The sequence below is a fragment of the Martes martes genome (assembly GCF_963455335.1).
Source record: "Martes martes genome assembly, chromosome: 3".
Taxonomy (NCBI): domain Eukaryota; kingdom Metazoa; phylum Chordata; class Mammalia; order Carnivora; family Mustelidae; genus Martes; species Martes martes.
The window spans coordinates 14,724,214-14,737,214 of NC_137890.1; the positions used below are offsets into that span (position 1 = coordinate 14,724,214).

The 13,001-nt window shown below is 51.1% G+C and overlaps 1 protein-coding gene across 2 annotated transcripts in view; it reads left to right on the plus strand.

Moving 5' to 3' along the window:
- ABCC4 (ATP binding cassette subfamily C member 4 (PEL blood group)) overlaps positions 1-13,001 on the plus strand; it is a 250,147-nt gene that overhangs the window by 35,382 nt on the left and 201,764 nt on the right. For both annotated transcript variants that reach the window (XM_080798652.1, XM_080798653.1), the window contains exons 2-3: positions 4,695-4,805; positions 5,363-5,483. In XM_080798652.1, coding sequence (XP_080654778.1) covers positions 4,695-4,805; positions 5,363-5,483 — 232 coding nt within the window. The remainder of the gene's footprint in view (positions 1-4,694; positions 4,806-5,362; positions 5,484-13,001) is intronic.

Consider the following 13,001-nt stretch of genomic DNA (forward strand, 5'->3'; position numbering starts at 1 on the left):
GGAGAGTGAGGAAGCTGGGAGGGAAGGGTTGTTGGGGGAGAGCTGAGTTGCAAGATGGCTCATTCGGCGGTGGTCTGGAATTGTCGACTGAGTATCCCTGGGGATACATTGGGAGTCAGAGGTCTTTGACTCAGGTCTACACGTCCAGGTCCTTACCTAGCTGGTAGCGCAAAGTAGGCTCGCCATCGGATGGAGAAGAAAACCGTCAGAAAAAAAGAAAACCCCTTGTTGGTGTCTGTGGCGCTCAGCCTGGCTTTTTGGGATTTGGGCACTGAAGGGGATGGGGAGGGTCTTTAAATCAAGAGCTGGGGTAAAGGAAGTTTTCTTAATTGAGTGACTTCATCTAAGTTATTAGAGCCTTTTTAAGGGGGTCCGGATGTGATTTCTTAAGAGCTTTGTCATCGTCCAGGTTGGTATTTGGTGGGTCTTTGTACGGACCAGAGCAGCCTCACGTGGTGTTTGCCGGAGGTCAGTACTGAGGGGTCCTATGGCTAGTTCCAGGTCATACAACCAAAAAGTTGGCACAGTTGAGGTCCACCTACGACACATCCGGCAGAATTTTTTTTCTCATTAACTTCTAAAAAATAGTGGTAAAATACAGATAACATACGGTTTACCATCTTAACCATTTATAAGTGCACGGTTTGGGGTGGTTAAGCTTGCTCACGTTGTTATGCAGCCCGTCTCCGGGACCCTTTTCATCTTGCATCAGTGTTTCATTAAGCACGGACTCCCCTTTTCCCCTCGCCTCCCAGCCCCTGGCAACCGCAGTTCTGCTTGCTGTCCGTATTAGACTAAGTACCTCGAGTAAGTGGAATCGTGACGTCTGTCCTTGGCGGTGGCACCATTTTGCATTTCCCAATGGCCGCAGGCAAGGGCTCTGCCACATTCTTGCCAGACTTGTTACGTATTTCTTTTTTGATAGTCGCCCTGCTCCTATGTGTGAGGTTCTGTCTCACTGGGCTTTTGATTTGCTTTTCTCCAGTGATGAGCATCTTTTCCTCTGCCAGCAGAATTTCAAAGACGGCCTTTCAGGGCACGGTGTCATCATCCGGGTACGCCCCACTGCTAATTGGCTCAGCATTTTCCACAGGGAAAACCACCCGGTATGGTTCAAACCGGTTTGGTGGGAAAGCTCACACGGATTGATGCTTTTGTCTGGGAAGGAAACTGAGACGCAGAGGTATTGGCTGACCAGCAGTCGTGGAGGTCCTGACCTTGGAGCAGGGAGCAGTCCGGGACCGCGGGGTCCCCAGTACCATTGCTGGGACTAGAGCCCAGCCTTCTACCTCCTGGACTGGGGTTTTTCAGGGCACCAAGCTACCAGGAGTAGCAAAACCTGAAGCTCAGTTTCTCTCTTGACTTCTTTTGTGATTCATGGAATTCATTGATTCAACAGCAAAACATTCCTGAGCCGCCCTTCTGTGTCCGGTATTGTGCTAGGGATAAGGCCCTGAATAAGAGAAATAGGAAGGAGGTCTACTTTCCCGGGTTGTGGGGTTGTCGTCTGGCCTCTGGAATGTTCTTTCTGGCAACATCAGTGAGATGCTGTTCACTGCTGGGCTGTCTCTGCGTTCATTATTGTCATTTCTGGAACGTGTAATCCATCTGCGTAGGGCTCTGTAGATCTTCGGTACGGTTGTTTTCTTTTCATAATTAGTAACTTGTAGAGCTCATTTGAAATTGTATAAATACCGTGATGCACATCACGCTTTGACCCATGAGTTTTAACTTCATCGGTCATTCCCTAATTCCGCGGTTCCTTCTGTATTTGCATTCTAGAATTTGCCGCCCCTCCCGTTTATGTGGCAGTAAGGATTCATGGATTCTTCTGTTCCTTAATGGTGTGACTCATTGCTATTTATTTATTTGATGCTGGAAGTATCCCGGATTTGTCTGGCCAGAGCCCTTCGAGCTGTCTCCTCTGGCCTTCGGGCACATCCTCGTGATTCCCGGAGCGCTTCCTTATTTTATGGTGTGCGATGTTCCAGGCCCGTCTTGTACTTCTCTCTGCCTGTCCTGTGTTGGTGTCAGCCTGTGCAAGAGGCACTGTCTCTAGGAATGACTTGGACCCTGCTCGCCCCGGGGGCACTCCGTGCCAGGCCCTGTAGGCGTTTCACTCTAGCAGCTATGCCCGTGGCCAGACCAGCCTTTGCGGTTTCCTGGGGTTGCAAGTTGAGTCTCAGCAATGGCCTTTAGGGAGTTTTAGTAAAGAGAAGGTTTATTACTCACGGGTCCTACAGGGTGCAGGGTGTGCCTGGAGGGTGCCTGGAGCGTGCCTGGAGCCCACATGGACCAGGTGCTGGGAGCACAAGCATGCACGCACACACACCGGGATCTGGGCTTCTGCCTTTAAAGATTTTATTTATTTCTTTATTTGACACAGAGAGAGAGACAGTGAGAGAGGGAACACAAGCAGGGGGAGTGGGAGAGGGAGAAGCAGGCTTCCCGCTGCGCAGGGAGCCTGATGCGGGGCTCCATCCCAGGACCCTGGGACCGTGACAGGAGCTGAAGTCAGACGCTTAACACCCAGGCGCCCCTGGGCTTCTGTCTTTACTCCTTCTGTCAAGGAGAGGGGTGCCTGGGGTTTCGTGAGTTCACTCTTTATTGGTGAATTTAAAACATAAGAGGGAATTAAAGCCCAGTAATGGAAAAGCCAGTGAGTGGCCAGAGGGTCAGTTATCTAGGTCAATGTGAGTTCTAAAAGAGGAGGGACCACTAGCTACGGTCTGGGTGGCCTGGTTCTTTATCCCATGTGGCTGGCAATGTCTTCCTTTGAGAGGGCCGTCTTTGAAGTGGCTGCCTCAGCAATCAAAAGCTTAATGTCAGGCATTTAAATTACAGTTAGGAAAGCTAAGTTATAGTTAGGGCGCTCATCAACCTCCCCAACCTTGGAATCGGACATTTTTAGGAGACCTGGTTCCTCTTAGGGAAGAAAGGTAGAAAAGTACCCAGATCTGGGTGAAGGGGGCCGAAAGGCACAAACATCTAGTTATAAAATTAAGTCGCGGTGATGTCATGGACGGCATGCTGACAATAGTTAATAATTCTGTATTGTGTATTTGAAAGTTGCTAAGAGTAACTTTTAAAAGTTCTCATCATAAGAAAAACACTTTTTATAACTATGTATGGTAAAAAAAAAAAAATCCAAGATTTGGGCCCCGGAATACATTTTTTATATTATTTTTTATTATGTTATGTTAGTCACCATATAGTACATCATTAGTTTGAAAGTTGTTAAGAGAGTAGCTTTTAAAAGTTCTCATCAGGGGGCACCTGGGTGGCTCAGTGGGTTAAGACCTCTGCCTTCGGCTCAGGTCATGATCTCAGGGTCCCGGGATCGAGTCCCGCATCAGGCTCTCTGGTCGGCGGGGAGCCTGCTTCCTCCTCTCTCTCTGCCTGCTTCTCTGCCTACTTGCGATCTTTGTCAAATAAATTAAAAAAAAAAAAAGTTCTCATCATAAGAAAAACAATTTTTGTAACTATGTATGGTAAAAAAAAAAATCCAAGATTTGGGGCCTGGAATACATTTTTTATATTATTTTTTATTATGTTAGTCACCATACAGTACATCATTAGTTTTTGATGTTGTGTTCCATGATTCATTGTTTGCGTAGAACACCCAGTGCTCCCTGCAATACATGCCCTCCTTGATACCCACCACTGGGCCAACCATCCCCCCACCCCCCTCCCCTCCAAAACCCTGTTTGTTTCTCAGAGTCCACAGTCTCTCATGGTTTGTCTCCCTCTCTGATTTCCCCCAACTCACTTTTCCTTTCCTTCTCCTAATGTCCTCCGTGTTATTCCTTGTGCTCCACAAGTAAGTGAAACCATATAATCATTGACTCTCTCTGCTTGACTTATTTCACTCAGCATAATCTCCGCCAGTCCCGTCCACGTTGATGGAAAAGCTGGGTATTCATCCTTTGTGATGGCTGAGTAATATTCCATTGTGTATATGGACCACATCTTCTTTATCCATTCGTCTGTTGGAGGGTGTCTCGGCTCCTTCCACAGTTTGGCGACCGTGGCCATTGCTGCTGTGAACTTTGGGGTACCGATGGCCCTTCTTTTCACTACATCTGTATCTTTGGGGTAAATACCCGGTAGTGCAATTGCTGGGTCATAGGGTTTACTTTTTACTTCTGGTATGTCCCTGCTCCTGGGACTTCTCAGTGGGTAGAGCTGTGTGTGTGTGTGTGCGCGCGCGCGCGCGCATGTGTGTAAGCACGTATTCATTCCCTCCCAATATCTCTGATGTAGACCTTCAAAAAACTGAAGTGTAGTTGTCCCGAGATGTCACATTAGTTTCAGCTGTGCCATGTTACCCTTTGATGCCTCTGTGGGTTGTGCTGTGCTCGCCCCAGGCGTGGCTGCCATCTGCCACCACACACCACAGTTACAACACCGCTGACTCTATTCCCTATGCTGTACCTTTCCTCCTTGTGACTTACTCGTGCTCGGTAACCAGAAGCCTGCACCCCCGACCCCTCTTTGTTGCACGTTCCCCTCCCCTGCCCCTCCAGCAACATCAGTTTGTTTTCTGTATTTATGGGTCTGTTTCTGGTGTTTTTAGATTCCACACAGAAGTGAAATCATATGCTATTTTGTTTTATAGACTTTTTTTTTTTTTAAACTCCATGAATGTGGGATTCTAATTAGACAGATGCCTGATTTGTTTTAATTCTTCACAGGTGGCTGAACCCCTTGTTTAAAATTGGGCACAAACGGAGGTTAGAGGAAGATGACATGTACTCGGTGCTCCCAGAAGATCGCTCGAAGCATCTGGGAGAGGAGCTACAAGGGTAAGCCCCAGGAGGGAGGAGCAGGGTACGGCGCAGTGAGAATTCCTTCTATGTGTCTCATGGTTTGAGAGGGTTTCTGCCTTCCCCTAGGCCCTTCTAGAGCCTCCTTCCCTCCTATCGTGCCCATCCTCCCCCTTAGGCTGTCCCCGGGCTTAGCCTCCTTTGGTGGCTCGGGGATGACCTGTGTTTCCCGTGCTTTTGTGGCGTGGAGCTTGCCAGCCTCAAAGGCCCTGGATGCCAGGCTCTGTCCCCGGAGACGGTCTCGCCGGAGGAGGCCGTCTGTGCGCCGGTCGGGCTTCCTGGCCTGCGCCTGGCGCTGTCAGTCCAGCCACGCTTGGCTGCGACTTGTTTCCTGAGACTGGAACTTTTCCCCTCAAGGCATGTTTTTTCTGGTGTTTCAGATTCCGCCCCACATGTCTTTCATGGTGGGGGGGCGGGCTGCAAACAGTTATCCAGGGCCGGGGAGGCAGCCCCGGGGGGCCCGTCGACCGCCTCCCCCGTTCTGCCTTCTGGTCAGCCGAGCTGTTTCTCACCACGCTTGGTTTTTCTCCTTGCAGGTGCTGGGATAAAGAAGTTTCGAGAGCCGAGAAGGACGCACGGAAGCCTTCTTTAACGAAAGCGATCATAAAGTGTTACTGGAAATCCTATGTAGTTCTGGGAGTTTTTACGCTCATTGAGGTAAAAGCTTTCATGGGCCCGTGTGTTGTTTGTCCTCGTGTGGGTGGGCACTGAGGTGGGTGACATGCTTGGGGACAGAGGCAAGTGACCTCAACGTCTGAGGAGAGCGCACATCTGGGAAATGTGATGCCCATGGCTCAGCGGTTGTGCTCATCTTCAGAATGGGTGGATACTCGGGGGGTGGGGAGGGGGTTACTATTTTTCTTTTAACGGATTGAAAGGCCGTATTGTGGGAGGATAGGGCCCAGAAGTTTTATGCCCTGTTAGGATGCTGTTGGCTCTCAGTAAATGTTATAAATGCTAAGAGAGATCCTTGCCTGGGTGGCTCAGATGGTTAAGCCTCTGCCTTCGGCTCAGGTCATGATCTCAGGGTCCTGGGATCGAGCCCCGCATCGGGCTCTCTGCTCAGCGGGGAGCCTGCTTCTCCCTCTCCCACTGCCCCTGCTTGTGTTCTCTTTCTCACTGTATCCCTCTCTGTCAAAGAAATTAATGAAGTCTTAAAAAAAAAAGAGAGAGAGAGTGACCCTTGACCCAGAGAAGACTGCCCAACCTCAAGGAATTTTTGCCCTCTGATTTGGAGGAAGTAAATTTGGGTCAGAGCCCAGAATAACATAAAACAGTTTATTAGGTGTTTAGCAAATTACAGTGAACTTGACTAGGCCAAATCTGATAAATGCTTTCCCCAAGCAGGTTTTCTTGTGTTTCCCCTTCCAGGGGATCAGAACCCCGGGCCCTGTGTCTGGGCTGGAGCTGGCCAGAGTTCTCAAGGGTGCCTTGTTCTCTGGGCTGCCCCCTTTCCAGCTGGACACATGCTCTGAGCCAAAACCCCCTCGGTGGTGGAGCTCTGGGCCACGAATTCTGGAGGCTTCGTGCCCCACCCTATTCTGGTTTCCTGTCGCTGACTACTGGCGTGGATCGCTGCTTGGAAGGGGAGCTTTGGTAGCGTGACACGGCAGCTATTCTAGGAGTGATCTGGAATGGAAAAGCAAAGGCAGAAAGCCAGGAGGTCAGTGACTCCATTAGCCCGATGGGCCTCAGTCAAGCTTATCCAGTAAAACCGTGTTCTCCCGGGCATAGCGCCAGTGAGAGCCGTGAGCACCTACTGGTCTGGGCTGTGAGCTGCTGGAAGGGTGCCTCCACTCCACCTGGCTGGCCCCACTCTCTGTCGCACTGTTGTCCTGCCCTAGGGACGTTGATGGCCCTGTGAGTGTAGGAGAGTTGTAGGGGCGGGAGTTGCGGTTGCCGTGAAAAGGTGGTTTTAGGTGGAGAAGGGCAGTGAGTTGTCATAAGTGTGTTTTGTTGGGCACAAGGTGGGTGGGCTGGCTGGTTTGTCTGGTTAAAGCCTCTGTTGTATGGAAGGGCGGTGGGTAGGTGTGTGATCCCTGCCCTGTGTAACTGCAACAAACCAGTCTGTCAGCCGACAGGGGACGGATGGTCCTGGGAGACTGAAGTTGCTCTGGATGACAAAGGGGGTTGGCCAGAGGGTGGGGGCGTATGCATGGGACACCGAGCAGCACCTAGATCTGCCGTGGCTTGTGACGGGCTGGGTGGAGATGCAAAGCAGCAGGACTGCCTGGGCGAGTGTTGGGAGAGGGGACAGGACACGCTGAGGCTGTCCCAGCCTGGCTTTGACCTGTGTACTGATGTCCCAGTGATGGTGTTTCTATGCCCCAGTGATGGTGTTTCTATGCCGTCACTGTAGGTCTCCATTCGAAATACGCAGGGTGACAAGCTGGGGTTTGTTGTGGCCTGTGGGTGCGGGATTTCCCGAGGAGATGTGGCTGCTGACCTTCCAGAGCAGAGTGCTCATGGAGTCGGCTTGTCGCGCAGCCTTGGAGCCTGGGCATGTGCCTGGGGCCCATGTCTGGTGTCTGCTTGGGCGTGGGCAGGGACCGGTGTCCTTGGAGTCGGGTGCTGGATCATATCCGGAGCAGGCCTGCCTCTGCGGCCTCTGATTCTCTCCTTTCTCTTTGCTGCCCAGGGTTGAAGAAGCTGAAGATGGCAGCTCTCAAAGGGTGGCCCTTGTGGCCCAGTTTGGACCGAGCTTCTGGTTTTCCTTGCTGTTGTGGGCCGCTGCTTATGTGTATCACACTGCACTATACTCCGTGTATATACACTCTACTTTGTGTAGTATTACTGCTACTGCCAGCATCAGGGGCAGTAGAGACATACTCGGTGGTAGTGTCACTCGCGGCCGCAGAGGCTCATATTCTGTAGTCACGGCAACAACAGTAGTAGTTCCTACGAGTGGTAATAGCACTATTAGTAGCAATTTCAGCAGGGGCTCATTCTCCTGGTGGTGGCGGCAGGGGCCGCAGCTGTACTGGCAGTAGTGTAGTGCTGTAGTAATAGTAGTAGTGTAGTAATGAGCACTTGAGAAGTCTCAGAAACCGCTGCAAGGGGGCACTGGCTGACTCTAGGTCAAGCATCTGCCTTCGGCTTAGGTCATGATTGCAGGGTCCTGGGATCAAGCCCCACATTGGGCTTCCTGCTCAGCAGGGAGTCTGCTTCTCCCTCTCCCTCTCCCCCTGCTTGTGCTTATGCTTGCTTTGTCTCTCTCTCTCTGTCAAATAAATAACTTTTAAAAAATCTTAAAAAAAAAAAGATCTATATGGATAATACTTTCATTCCTTTGGGTGGCTCAGACGAGAGGGCGAGTATTGCTTTTATCCGCACTATAGGAAAGAGGCCGTGTAGTGCCAGGTCGTTCCACGGAGTGCCAGGCTCCTACAGAGCATGGAGGACAGAGCCGCGATTGGCCCCCGGGTGCTCCGACTCTAGACCACGAGCCTGACCATGTCCATGACTGGTAGCTCACCCGGTGGTAGGAAGGCTTGTCGAGAGCTCAGACTTCAGGGTCTCCAACATGTGCATCTTGAACTTGGCTCGCGCATGAACGTATGATGCTAAGAACTCCCTGGGCAGGAAGTCAGACCGGGGACAGTAAATTTGGGCAGAACTCCAGTGTCGGTGTCCCCAGGTCGCTGGAGGTGGCTAGGGTGGACACCCGCGGCAGCAGCACGTGCTGTCTTTAGATGGGCCTGGACACCTTCAGAAGGTCACCTTCTACTCTTGACCCCCCTTCGTGGGGCCGCCCTGGTGCCTGAGTTCGTGTGCAGAAGACCCCGTTCTCGATGAGCTCCTGGAGACCGACCAGCAGGAAGCCTGGGGCCTCGGGTGGGACTCCAGTGATCCAGGCAGAGGTCGAGCTCTCTCTGTTGTGACTCGCAGGTGCCCCTGGCTCCCCGAGGAGAGATGGTGGCTGTGGGTCTTGTGTGGGTTTGCACTTGCTGGGCAAGGATGAGGACCCCAGGTCACCGGCGTGTGGGCGCTCCCCCAGACATAGGGCGTGCCGCCAGCCTGGGGCCGCCGCACAGTGACAGTCTGGGGTAGAACCCCAGGATGGGGGGCACACACACCCGGTGTGGGGCGCTGGGCTCCTGCCCGGAGGATGCTCACCACTTTGTGCTGTGACGCAGCCAGGATCTTGGTGGTTTCCAGTAGAAAACGAGACCATGGCCTCGATGAGCCTGGTGACCAGCACCCGTGCTGGGCATTCCCATTGTGTCTTTGAGAGGATACCAGGGCTCTGTGTCTTGGTGGCCGGTGCTCCGGCAGCCCGTGGTGTGAGAGCACAACCAGAAGTAAACCTTGAATTTGTTTATTTAATTAAAAATTTGTAAAAAAAAAAAATATTTTATTTATTTATTTGGCAGAGAGAGACACAGTGAAAGAGGGCACACAAGCAGGGAGAGTGGGAGAGGGAGAAACAGGCTCCCTGTTGAGCAGGGAGCCCCATGTGGGACTTGATCCCAAGACCCTGGGATCACGACCTGAGCTGAAGGCAGACGCTTAACAGACTGAGCCACCCAGGCGCCCCTAAACATTGAATTTTTTCTGGCAGCAAAAAAAAATCTGAAATCCAAAAAAATTACTCTGGTTTTCTAGACGCGCCTGTTGGCACAATGCTGTTTTGGAGACATGAGAAATGATTTTGTACGCCAGAGCTGGTAAAGCTCTGTTGCAGTTCAGAATCACTCTGAGGTGCCGTTCTGGGTTTTCAGTGGTTAAGGGCAGTTCTGCATTTCATGGGTTGCGGGCTAGTGTAATAGTTGATTTCATTAAGCAGTCTCCCATTTTGTGATCTTCCCTGCTGCTTGTTGGCCTTCGTATTTTAGGTAGTGGGAGATCTAAACTCAGCAGTAGAATTTTCTCAAAAGCTTGCCGCTCGCGGATTATCCGCGGTTTGCAAGCACCGGAGTGTTCCCAAGCAACGCGTGGGCGGACCCTTCCCCGGGCGCTCCTGGCAGCCACCAGTGGGGAGAGGCAGGGCGATGCAGGCGGGGGCGAGGCTTTGGAGGTTGGGTTTCAAAGGAGTGAACATCTCCGTCCTGTGAGAACTGAATGCCTGTGAGACTCGCAGAAACAAGCTCTGAGCTGATGTTGAACACCAGGGCGTTCCCGCGGGCGGGCATGAACCGGGCTGGAGCAGCCAGCAGGCTCCCAGGGCACCCGGCCCCTGTGTGCATCTCCGTGGGGACAGAGCAAGGGTCCTCCTGCCCAGAGCCGTGAGGCTGGGGAGCAGGAGCCTGAAGGCTCTTTTGGGGGCAGACAGCAGCAGAGACTCCCTCCCCACACTGCCCGGGGCCTTCTCTGTGACAGTGACTTGGCCTTTGTCTGGGGCCACTTTTGTCAATGGTTTCTGGTCCAGGTAGAGGCTGCAGGGAGGCAAAGGTTTGTCTTCATCTGCGGCTGGAACTCAGCTGCTGGGCAAGAAGTAAACCAAATCCTTTTGAGTCGTGTCTCCACCCCACCCTCCATGTCATTTGTGCTTCTCCTCAAGGCTGATTCCTTGAGTGTTGTCCCAGACCTTTGTGCATTTACGTCCCTACTCGGTTCCAAATGCCCTTCCCCTCGCTCTAACCCAGAGTGCTGAGGAGTGGCTGCTGGTTGCATTTAACCATTCAAAATGGTTAAATTAAAAAAACAAAAAAACAAAAAACTTCTGGCAACTCCTTAGAAAAGTTGGCTTTATGAGCAACCTTTCTCAAGAGGTCCTGTTCTCCCATTGTTGCCTGTCGGGGAGCCGTGGGTTTTCCAAGCCATGTGCGAAACCGGCCTCTGCCTGAAGAGCGGACTGGGACTCATCTTGGGACTCGCCTATAATGAGCGTGAGCTTAGTTTGTACTGACTGCGATGCTGGTGTTGGACACCATGGGCTTGTGCATCCCATTTACCTGTCCCTGGATCCCTCTGAGGTACACCCGGCAGGAATTTCCATGGATAAGGATACGGCGGCACAGGAGGGCACGGGTGGACTTAGGTCATGGGACGTGCAAGTCACCGGCCTGGTTTCTGAAGCAAAACGTCCCGACTGCCAGATGAGTGCCCGTTGCCTTCCACCCTGACTCCTTCTCCTGCCAGGGCTGCCGCCCACGACGGGCAGAGAGCTGAGAGCAGGTGTTTTTTCTCTGACAACGGTTCTGTGCTACAGTGTCTGCTGCTTCATATGTGTTCATACACACGGTTTCTCCCCCACTGCCGCTGTCGCTTTTTAGGAACACTTAAAAATACAAACCTAGAACATGATGGAAGGATAGCAGAGTATGCCATCCCAGAGTATGCCACTTTGGGCTACAGATTATTTTGTGCTAATTAAACACAAAAAGTTTTGTTTTTGTTTTTAAACTGCGCTCCATGCCCAGTGTGGGGCCTCGAACTTCCAGCCCTGAGGCCAAGAGTCTCATGTTCCACCAACTGAGCCAGCCGGGCGCCCCTGAGCGGATTGGTTTTGAGAAGCATCAGTCACAGAAATTCTGAAAACAGAGCAGAAGTTACCCTTCTGTAAGGGACAGTTAATTTTATAAAGGAGACTATGTTTGTAAGACTGTCTCCCTTTGTGCCAGGAAGACGACGGTGGCTCTGAATCACGAGAGAGTCCTGTCCGCGGAGAACTCAATCAGCCCAGCCTGCGCCCTGTTGCCCATGCTTTTCCCGTTAAACACCCCCATGACGGTGGCTCTGGCCCTGGGGGTTACTCCGTTTTCCTGGGGCTCTCCCATATATGCCGGAGGTATACCTGTTGATGAACCTGTGTTTGTTTCTCTCCTGTGAGTCTGTCTTTTATTACAGAGGTTCTCAGTCCAGAGCTCAGAAGGGTTGAGGGAAAATGACTATTCCTCCCCTGCGGATTACGCTTGCCTGTCCCCCCTAAAGCCAGACTCAGTGGGTATCAGCTCATGACCGGTCTTGACCCTTCTGTACCCGACTCACTCTCATGCTTCCCAAGAGTATTGTCAAGCAGTTCTTAAGTGCTGCATCATTTTTTATGTATTTTATTTTATTTATTTTAAAGATTTTGTTTATTTATTTCTTTGACAGGGAGAGACACAGAGAGGGGGAACATGAGCGGGGGAGGGGTGGGAGAGGGAGAAGCAGGCTTCCATTGAGCAGGGAGCCTGATGCCGGGCTTGATCCCAGGATCCAGGGATCATGACCTGAGCCAAAGGCAGACGCTTAACCACTGAGCCACCCAGGAGCCCCTTATCTGTATTTTAGAATGTGTCTTTAAATCGACTCTTTCACCTATATAATCTAAAGCCATTATTATGCATAAACATTAACACTGATCCTAGAAACGGTCAGTATCTAGCTAGATCTCACATTTTTCTTTCTTTCTTTTTTTTTTTTTTCCCCTTGCAGTTTGAATCCATATCCAGATCAGGTGCATTTGGTTGGCAGTGGTTGTCTGGGTTCCTTTCCATTCTCTCTGACTATAATTTTATTTATTTTTTCAAATCAAATACTCGACACCAAGTTGTTTGTCCTGGAGAGATCCCCGCAGTTGGGATATGGCCCATACCTTAGGCCTGTGTCATGGAATGTGTTCTTCTGGAACCTTAAGTTAGTGGGTAGCTCTAGAACCTGGATCTCACTCAATTTTTTTCCCCTTCCCTTCTCCTTTGCAGATTGATTTGGTAGGTCTGCTGGTGGGCCTCGCTGATTAGGTACATCCTGTCTGCTTGTCTTTCTTGTGTGGGTGATGTGAGGTGTGCTGCTCGTGATTGTTGCTCAAGATCTGTTAATTGACTGGACGGTGGCAGAATGTGGGGGTTCTCATCCTTCCTGGGTTCATTCACTGCTTTTCCCCTGTTAACCTTACACATAGAACTTCCCACTTACATTACCAGCAAAAACGGATTTATTCAGGAATGGCAGCCCATTGCATTCTGGGATAAGCAAACTCTGGCCAAACTGTAGGCCAGTCGCCCAACGCTCTTTTATGGGAGAAAGCAGGAAGTTGGGAGGGACTGTTCTAAACAGGCTGACCTTTTGGCTATTAGGTTTGACTCCTTCATTTTCTCTTTGTCTGATAGCTTCTTTCTGTTTCCTCTGCTTTCTTTCTTTTCTCCTAGATCAGGCATGGCGGGGTTGGGTAAGAAATGTTTCCACTACATGGGGCAAGTTGTGGCATCAAGCCATGTAGTAAGTTACCCTAAGAAGCAAGAGTGGGGTTCA